Source organism: Rhinatrema bivittatum, chromosome 18 (genome assembly GCF_901001135.1).
Source record: "Rhinatrema bivittatum chromosome 18, aRhiBiv1.1, whole genome shotgun sequence".
Lineage (NCBI taxonomy): Eukaryota > Metazoa > Chordata > Amphibia > Gymnophiona > Rhinatrematidae > Rhinatrema > Rhinatrema bivittatum.
In genome coordinates this window covers 48,734,699-48,746,808 of record NC_042632.1, presented here as the reverse complement: position 1 = coordinate 48,746,808, position 12,110 = coordinate 48,734,699, and the positions used below count along the sequence as shown (strand labels likewise).

The window sequence follows — 12,110 nt, the reverse complement described above, 5'->3', positions numbered from 1 at the left end:
GCCAATTAGCAACTCATTTCACAATGCTTCAAAACTTAAGTCTTCTATTGAACTAATGTGCAATAAGAAGACTTTCTAGCATTCTCAAGGTTTGTTTTTGGTTTTTTTTTAATGTAACTGACTTATGAACACAGCTATAAATAAAATATTTTAAAAGTCAAAGATCAAGATTTTGAAATGGTAACAAGTGCTTATTTGAACAATCCAACACTTTTGGGTTTCTCAAAATGAATGGCAAACTGGATAATATGAAACATTAAAAGTCCTGGTGGAAACACAGGCACGTAAGTAGCTGGGTCTATCTGGAAGGCTCTTCAGAGGAACCAGGCGGCTAGATGTTTAGGCAACAGCTGTGCTAGTAATGGTGGCAGGCCTGGATTTACCAACAGAGATATATTAGGTCTGTGCTGCCTCTATTTCCTGATCTATTTCCTGATCCAGCTCCTCCCCTTCCTGTGCAGAAACAGGAGGGAAGGGGACAGATAAAAGATAAAAACTGTTCTCCCTATTCTAGCCCACCCCTCCTGTTCTGCAGTCCTTTTTAGATTATTCTCAGGATTTTCTGCACCCAGATCTATCACATTCACTTTTTATCTAATGATTCCATAAAGTTCCTGCTGCCTTCGCAAGTGCAGGGCCAGTTCCCCAACCTATTATCATCTGCAGCCACTAAAGCCTAATAACTCGCTGTAAAGAAGTATTTTTGTGTTTTTGATATCAAGAAGCAGGAGCTAAACAGCACTAACATTCCCCTTTCAATGCAAAGTAAAATTACTTTCAGAAATCGTGTGTAATTGTTAGAAATATAGTTGGTTTGGTCATTTTTGCAGTATAGTTATCTGTATGGGTCCCTTATGATCAAGATACAGAAATACCAGGGTCTATTTATTCAACTGCTTTTGTGCTATTACAGGCCTTAATGCATGCTAAAAGCATTAAAGCAGTTTATCATCTGAGGCCAGGATTGCCGAGATCACACTTTCCAGCCTAATTGGCAGTATCTATGCGTTCCCGGCCAGAGGAAGCAATCCCACCATACTGTCCTCCAAACTGGGGAAACCAATCATCTTAAAACCAGGCTCCAACGTGGGCAGGATGCAAGATTTTGATGCCTATGGGCAGTGCCATGGCAGCGCCCCTTTGAAGCTAAGCTGGCACATGGCCCTAAAGCAAGCAAAAGTAGTATCTTTTTTGGCCTGGTTATTTGGTGCATTCAAAATTTGGCATCCTAGGCAGTTATCAATGCTGCCTATACCCAAATCCTGGCCTGCATAGTCTCTGCTAACATAAAGAACAGTTCACAGAGGTTCTTAAGCAAAAGCAGAGCCATGAGAGACCTTTAACTGGGTTGGGGGCATGATTTTAATCATCAGCAACCGCCACCTGGCCCCCTGCTTCAAATGAAATCCCACACCTTCCTAATTGCCTTTGACACCAACTTCTGCCCTTGGTTCATGAGTTGTCAGAATGTGTTCCAGAGAATAAGGAGCTCAACCATGAGGAAGAAGCGTCAACGTCTCTCCACATCCTTATTATGACAAGCAAGCAAACAAAATCTCATTTCAAGAAGGACAAGAAGTAATAAAATCATGGCATTTTCTACATGTCATAACAACAAATAAGGAAATGCAGTAGATTTCAATAAGTCCCAAAACAACTTCAACGTTGTGATGAATTTAACTTTTTATTGGCGGCAACTCCATTGCTTCAAGGCGGCACATTTTTTAGACAAGGTCCCCCAACACGGAGCCGTGTTTCGCCAAACGCGGCTACATCGGGAGGGACGTATTTAAGGCGGAATTCATAAGCTGTAACAGAAAACGTTGAAGTTGTTTTGGGACTCATTGAAATCTACTGCATTTCCTTATTTGTTGTTACTGTATGTTTGAAGTGCAGTACCTTGCTCCATTTTTCGTTTGGTGATTTTCTACATGCCAGCCATACAGAGCCATCTAGTTCTGAAGCACTGCCAATGTTTCTGGCAACTTTTTAAACACTGCTCAACATATTTTGTTAATGTCTCCAATTTTAATAATTCCTCCTGAACACGTTAACCCTACCCAGTCACTCTAATGGGGCTCCATACTGCGGCAGTAATAGATGTTCTGAATAATAGTACTTATCTCCAACAAATGTAAATAATAGAAACAAAAGTTAGGCAAAAATATCACATGCCCTCAATCTTAACAAAAAACTCCTGCAGGAACCCTTTCAAAATACTTACAACTACCAAAATCTCATAAAAATCCAAACTACACTTCAGTGCATTTAACATAGCATTATGGACACATTCCAACTAAATTAACTAGGCTCTCTTACATTTTTATTTCTTCTGTTGTCACCTGTCTACTGATGCTGCTTTTGGATGCCAAAATCTGTTCTACCAAGATATCCTTGCTTTGACTGTTATTGAGCTTTTTTCAAGCATGGACTGCAGAGCATTAAATGCCAAATAGATTGTTCTGTTTTAAAACATGGCAAATTGGAGCATCATGTTTGCAATGGAGTCTGAATCTCCAATTAGTCAACAGGTTTTCAAATCAGAAAATATGGAAATCAACTCACAAATTAAGGAAACCATCACTATCCTTAAGACTCCCCATGCGCTATTTTATACTACAAATATAGTTTTCCCAAAAGCAAACATCTGGAACTTAATTTTCATGAAATCTATAATTTTGATGATAGATCTTATATTTTGTGGATAAATTCATGAGGTTGGTACACAGAAGAGGCTGTTTAAAATGCAGAAGTCGTTATGTTCCCTGGCTTGTGTGAGTTTAAGTATGCTTCTTTCAAAAAGTCACCTCCAGATCATTCAGCACAGTGACAGAGCAGGGATAATGTTTTTTTTTTTTCCTACCTTTTCTTCTTGTAACTTCAAAGCTTCTGGATTCCTACAAGGTAAAAGAAATGTGTTTGAAGTACTGGCACTGGACGTAGGACTCATCCACATATGTTCCCCGTGAGACCAAACTTGTACCATAAACCATACTGCATAAATATGTCCCGGCTGATCTGAGCATTATACAAGGCCTTGTAGAACAAAGTGCAAACTCTAAAAACCTGTTCTCGTAATTTTCTCTTTTGGACCTAAGCCCGACCAGGAATATCTCTACTACAATGCAGGTAAAAAGTGTGCGCCTTATGGAACAACACACATACTTTTATCCACACAGAGGGTGAGATCATTTTCAAAGGGGGCCATTTCCATGGCTTTGAAAATAGCTTTGAAAGTTGTACCCCGAAAATACGCACCTGCTTTTCAACTTGTACAAACCCAAATGATATTCCAACCCATGCTACCCATATGATTTGCATTTGAAGACTGCATTGCTATGCGGATAAACTGTACGTGTGTAAGGAATAATCTGGGCGCCCGAGCTACATGCATACAGTTCTGAAAATGAAACTTGCGTGTGGAGTTTTCAAGTACAGCCCTGGAATGGCCCTTTCCCAAAACCTCCTTAACTTGGCTAAAAGTTTGCACACTGTGAAAATACATCCTTACTTTTAGGCAGGTGAAAATCTACTTGGGTGGATTCTGCAGTTCCTCCTGTTTATCCCCTGATTTTTCACCCATGTAGATTCCAACTAAGCCTTTGAAATGTTTATCCTTTCAAATTAAATTGCAATTTCTTACATCATGAAATAGTTAGCAATTTGTTTCACAACTACTTTGATTACTGAAACAAAATATAAGCAAGGATAATAATAATCAGGAAACAAAACTTCGCAATCAATCAAGTGTAATTAATGTTTTCGTTCACCTTCATATTTCTACGTGAAAAAGAAAACGTCATGCTTGTACTCTTAAGATGGAAGAGAGAATGGATTATTTGATAATATTTCTGAAATAAAAATTCATTGGTGAGATATCTCCCACACTTGTGCATTTTAAGACAATATTTACAAGGCAAAAAAAAAAAAAAAAAAGAAAACTGTATGACTGCAGCATTTGCTATGCCTGACTGCTTTCTGGGATTGTAGGCACACTTTATAATCAAATCTGTTGCTGTCAAAACTTTATGAGAAAATTTGCAATGGAAAAAAAAAATCTGTCATTTTTCTACAGACTGTGGTCTCCAGTGGCAGTGTATTTGCATAGGAGCATCTCACCCAGAACAGTTACCAAAATGACAGGCAGGCTCTCGCCTTCTGAAAGGTAAGGGGGCCTCTCGTCATGCGACAGACTCCTGTTCGCCGGGCCCGTGAATTCTTGTTAGACGGAAGGGGAAAAGTGCTTCAGCATTTCCACTGGGAATGCACACAGCTCAGGACATTGCCCTGTTTCCTCCAGCTCAGTACATGAAATCTTGATCCTCTTCTGCACAGGAGAGTGGTGCCACCCTTGGTCTTGTGAATCGCATTCATGCCAGATGCTTCATGCTTCCTGCTCTATTAAATAAAGTTACACTACATATTGCACATTATGCAAACTCTCCTCCCTCTGTGGACAACTTCCAAGGATTAGGGGCCCGCTATAAGTTTTGTTTTACCTTCTGCGATCAGCAGCTACTCACTATATATAGTGTGAGAACATTGTAGCCCCATTATTTATTTTATTTATTTATTTGCTTTTGTATACCGACATTCGATCAAGATATCACATCAATTTACATATAAACTGAACAGTAAATAAGGCAGGAGCAGCTTATTTTTACAGTGTAACTTACATATAAACTTAGAACAAATAACATTTTACAATGTGATTTGGAGAAAAAAAACAACAAACCACATTTAACTATTTAGAGATTGCTTTGGAACATATGGAGCAGTTAACAGAGAACTAAGTGTTACACGTGTGCCAAGGAGGACATGTGGCTTGCGAGTAGGGAACAAGGCTTAAAGGGAGAACATTCATGGAATGGTGCTGTTGTGAGAAGGGCAGCTTGGACAAAACAGGGTTCGCTTAGAGGCAATGGGGTAGATTTTCAGAGCCCTGCTCGCCTAAATCCGCCCAAAACCGGGCGGATTTAGGCGAGCAGGGCCCTGCGCGCCGGGAAGCCTATTTTACATAGGCCTCCCGGCGCGCGCAGAGCCCCGGGACTCGCGTAAGTCCCGGGGTTCTCGGAGGGGGGCGTGTCGGGGGGCGGGCCCGGTCGTCGCGGCGTTCCGGGGGCGTGTCGGCAGCGTTTTGGGGGCGGGTACGGGGCGTGGCTACGGCCCGGGGGCGTGGCCGCGCCCTCCGTACCCGCCCCCAGGTCGCGGCCCGGCGCGCAGCAGGCCCGCTGGCGCGCGGGGATTTACGTCTCCCTCCGGGAGGCGTAAATCCCCCGACAAAGGTAAGGGGGGGGTGTAGACAGGGCCGGGCGGGTGGGTTAGGTAGGGGAAGGGAGGGGAAGGTGGGGGGAGGGCAAAGGAAAGTTCCCTCCAAGGCCACTCCGATTTCGGAGCGGCCTTGGAGGGAACGGGGGAGGCAGCGCGGCTCGGCGCGCGCAGGCTATACAAAATCGATAGCCTTGCGCGCGCCGATCCAGGATTTTAGTGGATACGCGCGGCTCCGCGCGTATCTACTAAAATCCAGCGTACTTTTGCTTGAGTCTGATGCGCAAGCAAAAGTAGGCTGATCGCGCTTCTTTTAAAATCTACCCCTACGGGTGGGCCTGGGCAAGGATTTTTGGAAGAGGAGGGGAGGGTGGGTTAGGTTTCTGGTGGGAAGGCTTTCAAGAATAGCCATGTCTTGAGGTGTTTTTTGAAGGTTTGAGTCGAGGGTTCTGTTCGGAGATGGGATGGAAGGAAGTTCCATAAAGTGGGGCCGGCTACTGATATGGCTCGTTTATTGAGGTAAGGTGTACTGCTTTGGGGGTGGGTATGGTGAGGAGGCCAGAGTCAGTGGATCAGAGGGTTCTTTGACCCAGGGGTTTTTGGATGATTGTAATATAATAATATAAGAAATTGCCATGCTGGGTCAGACCAAGGGTCCATCAAGCCCAGCATCCTGTTTCCAACAGAGGCCAAACCAGGCCACGAGAACCTGGCAGTTACCCATTCACCTACCATGCACACATCAGTTTATGATTCAACCTTTATTCATGGTGAAAATCTCTAAGCCTCAGATAGGCAATTTGGTTTTCAGGATATCCACAATGAGTATGCATGAAGTGGATTTGCTTGCACCGCCTCCATGCCTCATGCATATTCACTGTGAATGTCCTGAAAACCGGAGCAGCTTGTGGCACTCCAGGGCAAGAGTTGCCTACCCTTGCTCTAAGTAACGTGCGACCAATGTAGCATTTTATTAATCAGAGATCTATAATGTTTAGGAATTTCCAGAATGACTTAAAGATTGGCTCAGTCTCAACTGAACAACTTGCCTTGCTCATATACATTCTTTAAAAGAATTTTTTTTTTTTTTTTTGCTAGGATCATGAACCAGACCTAGACCATTCTGATGCAAAATTGCTGTTTCATAGTGAGGATCATGAAATGTGCATCAGCTCATCTCTGGTTCATCGAGCACCATAGGAATCTGAAGCACTCTACAAGATCATGGACATGGTCTCAACATTGCCCATCCCAAATATTTTACCATCTTAAATCAGAGTAGAAAGAGTGTAAGGGACTCTATGAAAGTCATCCCTGAGTTCTAGGGCAGCACCTTACTATCAGCCAGAGAAAAACCTTCCCATTGCAATAGGTTATCTCACTAAACAAAGGGAATAAAATGACATTAACTAATACTTACTAACCAATATAGTTTACCTTTTAAAATTATTCATTACTGAAATAAAATATTAATAGTAACTTTTGGTTTGAAGTACTGGGAGGGTAGTTGCCTTGCTATTACAGTCTACTGGTGTTCCGCCTTCCTTTTAACCAGGCTACAAATGCACGTAGATTTTGTATTATTATTATTACTTTTAAATAGAGTACAGCACTATAGTAACCATGCTGATGGGCCCAAGAGGATTTGCCAAACCTTTTAAAATAAATATTACAGTTTTAAAGGGCAGCAGAGCAAGTGATTCTTCAAGTATTCCTGGCAACATTTGATATTTAGCAAGAATAAATTTATGCAGACAAACCTGAAGAGCAGTCTTGTGTTTTCCCAGGCATGAAAGGTTTTAGGGCTAAAAGCAGTTAGGATTCTCTAGCATAAGAAAGTTTAGGGGATACCACTGAACCACTGGCAATGTCAGTGCACACTGTACCTTGCTAACAAAGATGAGATGTAATTTAGTCCAGGGTTTTGATAGCTTACAATGCTAGGTCATACTTGAGATCTTAGGTGTACGTGTTGAATATAAAGCAGAAGCTGACTTTTGCTTCAAGCAATGTCAAGATTTATTACTCTGTAGATTTACCTAAAGGGGCAAGACAGTACAGGAAGGGGTGAATTTTCAAAATGCGACGTGCATAAAAATGAGCACGCACGTGTGTAAGTAGCCTCTGGTCACATCACATATTCCATATTTTATAAAAGTCAGAAATGCACATCCACTTTTATGTGCACATATATGTGCATAAAAAAAGAGTGGTCTAAGAACATTCCAGGGTGGGTCCAACGTTTACAGAAATAAGTCATTATTTTAAAAGGCACTTATGCAAATAGATATGCCAACTTACGTAATTTTACACCTGATAATTATCTAGCGTAAGTGATATTAAACATGTTTACTGACCAGGTAGGAGATCTGGGTGAACTGGTGGGGGGGTTTCAGGCTGAGGAATCAGGAAGGCCTCGATGACTTTGAGGACTGGATGAACTGATGGACTAATTGGTAAAACTGGTGTTTCCTTGACGCACTAATGAGATCAGGTCCTACTTTAATTTTTACATATAAAATATATCCACATATTTCTAAAATAGGTAAGAAAATTATGTGTGTTCAATGCTTTGATATATGTGGTTGCAATGCATTGTTATTATTTAGGAGAGTTGTGGGTAGATCCTTGGACCAGTGGCAGATGACCACGCCCCCGGGGGAAGATCCCGAGAGGAACCACCGGTCAGGCTCAGAGTATGGAGAAGGACACACACTAGTTCTTTTATTAGACAGTATACTGAACCACCAGAGGTGGCAGTAGTGAGCTGGAATGCCCGGCTGGGCTGTAGTCCCTCAGATACTGGAACAGCGATCCCTGGAGGCTGAGCTGTAGAGAAACTGAAATATAGTGAGTAGGCAGGGTATGCAGAGTTCATGGACAGAACCTGATGGTAACACTCACACAATGTCTCATAGAAGCCCAGGAGCTGGAATGAAGTAGGCCCTCAAGGAGCGAGTACCTGGTTCCAGGGAAAGCTCTGAAAGAGCGATGGTAACTCATAGATATAGTAGGCAGCGATGACTTCCAGGCAGAAGTGAATTCCAAAGAAGTCCGGGAACGAGGGCCCTCGAGGAGCGAGTACCGGTTCCAGACTGCAATCTACAAAGTAAGAGAGAACGAGGCCCCCGAGGAGCGGGTACCTCTAGTTAGTCCGAGGAGGCAGAGTAGTGTAGATAGAATGAATCCTTATCCATATCCATCCATTATCCTTGCTAACTCGAGTTGTTAGCAATTCAGAGACCTTTAAATATCTGAAGCGGATGACGTCATCTCAGGGGGACGCCCCTAAGGTTCACGCTACTTCTGGTACTTGAGGCGGGGCCGCGCTGCACGCGTGCCCCTAGGCATCAGGTCAACATGGCGGATTGCAGCGTCGGGCCGGTCCGGGGATGCCGGACAAGGACAGCCGAAAGACGCCGCGGCAGCCAGCCTTCCATCAATCTCGGAGGGAGTCGCCAATGCGGTAAGGTGGGCTGAGTGGAGACGTCGGGCAGCGACGGTCGCAACAAGCATTGCATGTATTTGCACCTACATAGCAGTGATATGGCATATTTTATAAAGCACGTGAAAATCATACGCACAGGTTATAAAATAGTAGCACAGATCTCCTCATGGCTATATACATGCGCATTTGTTTTAAAGTTATTCTCTAACAATTTAACTTTCTTGGAATGCATTTGAAATTGGTTTCAAATCAAGATTTAGATGCAATTCATAATGGCTGTAAAGAATTCAATTTGAAACTTAAAACCAGTTCCCAAGTGGTTTCAGTTGACTGTATTACATATCTCCCTGTTTACTACCAGAAACAGTTAACATATTAGATCATGGCAGACCCACCTCAACTACCCATCTGATCATTCTGTTCTTCACTGTTAAGAATATCTCTCAGTTGCCAGCTTCTACTAGTTATAGAATATTGTCCAAGTCAGTTTTTATTGACTTCTTTTGTTCTCTACCATCCTGGTTAGATGAGCATACAAGCTCTCATACTTAATACAACATCCTAGCCCCTTCCCATGGTTTTTCTCTAATACTTTTTGTCTTTTTTCCTATGAACCAAACTGGCAGCCCTGAAATTCCAAGGTGGTGACTCATCTACCGTGTTATATTTGCCATTTATATTTACCTGCATTAGTTAGAGAGAGACCCTCTTTAATAAACTATTGTACAATACCAGAGCAAGGTCTTTGTGCATTGTTTGTGCTGAGGCAAAAAGTGGCTTGGGAGCAGAGATAGTCTTGGTTCATGACATGTCAAAGACCAGCGGGTTACGCCACATTCGCCATGCTAGAGTTTGAGATCTGCTGCTTCCAGAGTAAATAGTATCAGCATCAGTAGCATGGGATCTTCTTAGTGTTTGGGTAATTGCCAGGTTCTTGTGGCCTGGTTTGGCCTCTGTTGGAAACAGGATGCTGGGCTTGATGGACCCTTGGTCTGACCCAGCATGGCAATTTCTTATGTTCTTTTAATTTGGATTGCACAGTAGATTTCTACTGCAACTGCTTGAAAAATAGGAAGAAAATAGATTGAAGGGAGAATTTAAAATTTGAACCACCAAAATCTTAGGGAATGACGGAATGCCCCAACTTTCTGAAAAATTAATTTAAAACAAATTTGAAAAAGATGGCTTGATAGTTTAGCCCAATTCAGGGGGAAGAAAGGGAATGAAAATGCTGAGTTTAAAGAATTGTGCTGTTTGAAGATTTACACTAGCGTAAGGAACATCCTTATCAGACTCACAGATGCTTATCAGACTCACAGATGTGCGTTGTGTGTAAAGTTAGGGCCTCCAATCATGATCACGAGGGCAAAACTCCAGAGGAGCTGAAAATGCTTGAAAAGTTTGCAGTGGTCTAGATTAGTGGATATTGATAAAGATGAAAACTTAAGTATTAATTTAAAAAAAACAAAACACTGGGGAGTGTGCTTTTTTTTTTTGTTCCTTTTGACCTAATTATAGAAGGTTTCAATGACAGCACAGCCACGCAAAGCACAGCATAACCCCACACACAACAGACAACAATATAACAATACAAGGTAGTACAGCATAATCATTAGAGATGTGAATCAGAACTGGAATCAGTTTGGATTCCGGTTCCGATTCACATCGTGGGTTTTTTTCGTCCGGCCGATCGCAGTTTTCTTTATCGGCTGCGCCCGAGCTGATAAACAAAAAACCCATCCCGACCCTTTAAAACTAATCCCTTAGCTTCCCCCACCCTCCCGACCCCCCCAAAAATTTTTTACAGGGGGGGTCCTGGGAGTGATCTCCCGCTCTCGGGCCGTCGGCTGCCACTAATCAAAATGGCGCCGATGGCCTTTGCCCTTACCATGTGACAGGGTATCCGTGCCATTGGCCGGCCCCTGTCACATGGAGGGAGCACTGGATGGCCCGCGCCATTTTTAAAGATGGCGCCGGGCTTGGAGAGATGAGGCAGCAACTCACACTACAGAGAACGTTGCTAAGGCGAAGAGAACGTTGCTAAGGCGAAGAGAACGTTGCTAAGGCGAAGAGAAGATGTCTGGAGAAGCCCTATATAGGGCTGAGGTAGTGACATCATCGATGGGCTCCTCGAGCACTTTCCTGCTGCAGGCCCCTTAAATAGCGCATGACCTGGTGCACGCTCACCTAGAGCAGCCCCAAGGGGCGTAGGTGGAGGCAACACCCTGAGCTGCGGGTGGCGTCTCACTGCAATGGCAGGACTGGCAGGCTGGTGATGTCAAGCGAGTGCCGCAGCTCGCGGGGCCTGCCCACGAACCCCAAAACATAAATACAGCATAACCCTGCCCACTGACAGGGCCCTATCCAGTGTAGTGTAGCATGGTGCAAAACAGCAAAAACACGTATGAACCTCTGTGTTTAAAAGCTATACTACTCCACAACTAGAATAGTGCCTAGAGCAGGAAATGACATTAAAGCTCAGGAAATATTGTAAGACACCAAATGTTAGGGATTTCTTCTGTTTCGGCTGGTATGCCCGTTCCTCGCCATATTTTGCGCATAACTCATTATTAAAAATATATGGATGTTATCCGTTTTTCCGCGTGTACTAGAAAGTCGGCGAGGTACGTGCACACGCACCGAAACAAAGAAACGAATGTGCATCCCTACGCAAACCTGTAGAAGCCCGCACCTTTCCAGCTTTTACCCCAAGCTCAGCTGGCCCACGCATGAACAGGCCACACCTGAGCTGCGCTTGCCCAAGTGGAAATGATTAGTCAGCCCAATGTGGCTCCTAATAAAATCTAAAATTGCTCGGAAGCTATGCAGCAGTGGTCTTAAATATATTCCCTAGTAATTGCTGAAGCATTCCCCCCACACCCCTACGCCTAAAATAAACCCCAGAAAACAAAACAAACAAAAAAAAAGACAGCACGCTTCAAGAGAAAAAAAACCCCACCACACAGCTATAAACAAGAGTTATTTTCTCTGCACCATTTAATGACTGTGAACATTTTAACTTAAAAAACGAATCTTAGCACAGTATGAATTGAGCTCCTGGCGAGCAGCATGCCTGTCAGATTTTTCATTTATTGCTCACCCGTTATGTGTGAAAGTGACAGCCAAACATTTTACAATAAATTGCACGTCACTGATACCAGAGCTCTACCCCTTCATTTATTCCTTCACTGCCTACTGTCTGTCTCCTCTTGACGTGTTCCTTAACGACACTTTGACGAAAAGTTTGTTTTCTAAATTTTTTTTTTTTTTTTAAATAGGTAAACCAATCAATATGAATGCATGCACAGCTGTGCTTTCCCTAAAGAGGGAAGCAGGGATTCAGAAATTAGAGAGACATTTCTAAGGCTGGAATTATGGCACACAGGGCCTGATC

At 43.1% G+C, this 12,110-nt stretch overlaps 1 protein-coding gene across 3 annotated transcripts in view; it reads right to left on the bottom strand.

The window, feature by feature from the left end:
- FSTL4 (follistatin like 4) overlaps positions 1 to 12,110 on the bottom strand; it is a 635,712-nt gene that overhangs the window by 360,082 nt on the left and 263,520 nt on the right. For all 3 annotated transcript variants that reach the window (XM_029583824.1, XM_029583825.1, XM_029583826.1), the window contains one exon: positions 2,864 to 2,897. In XM_029583824.1, coding sequence (XP_029439684.1) covers positions 2,864 to 2,897 — 34 coding nt within the window. The remainder of the gene's footprint in view (positions 1 to 2,863; positions 2,898 to 12,110) is intronic.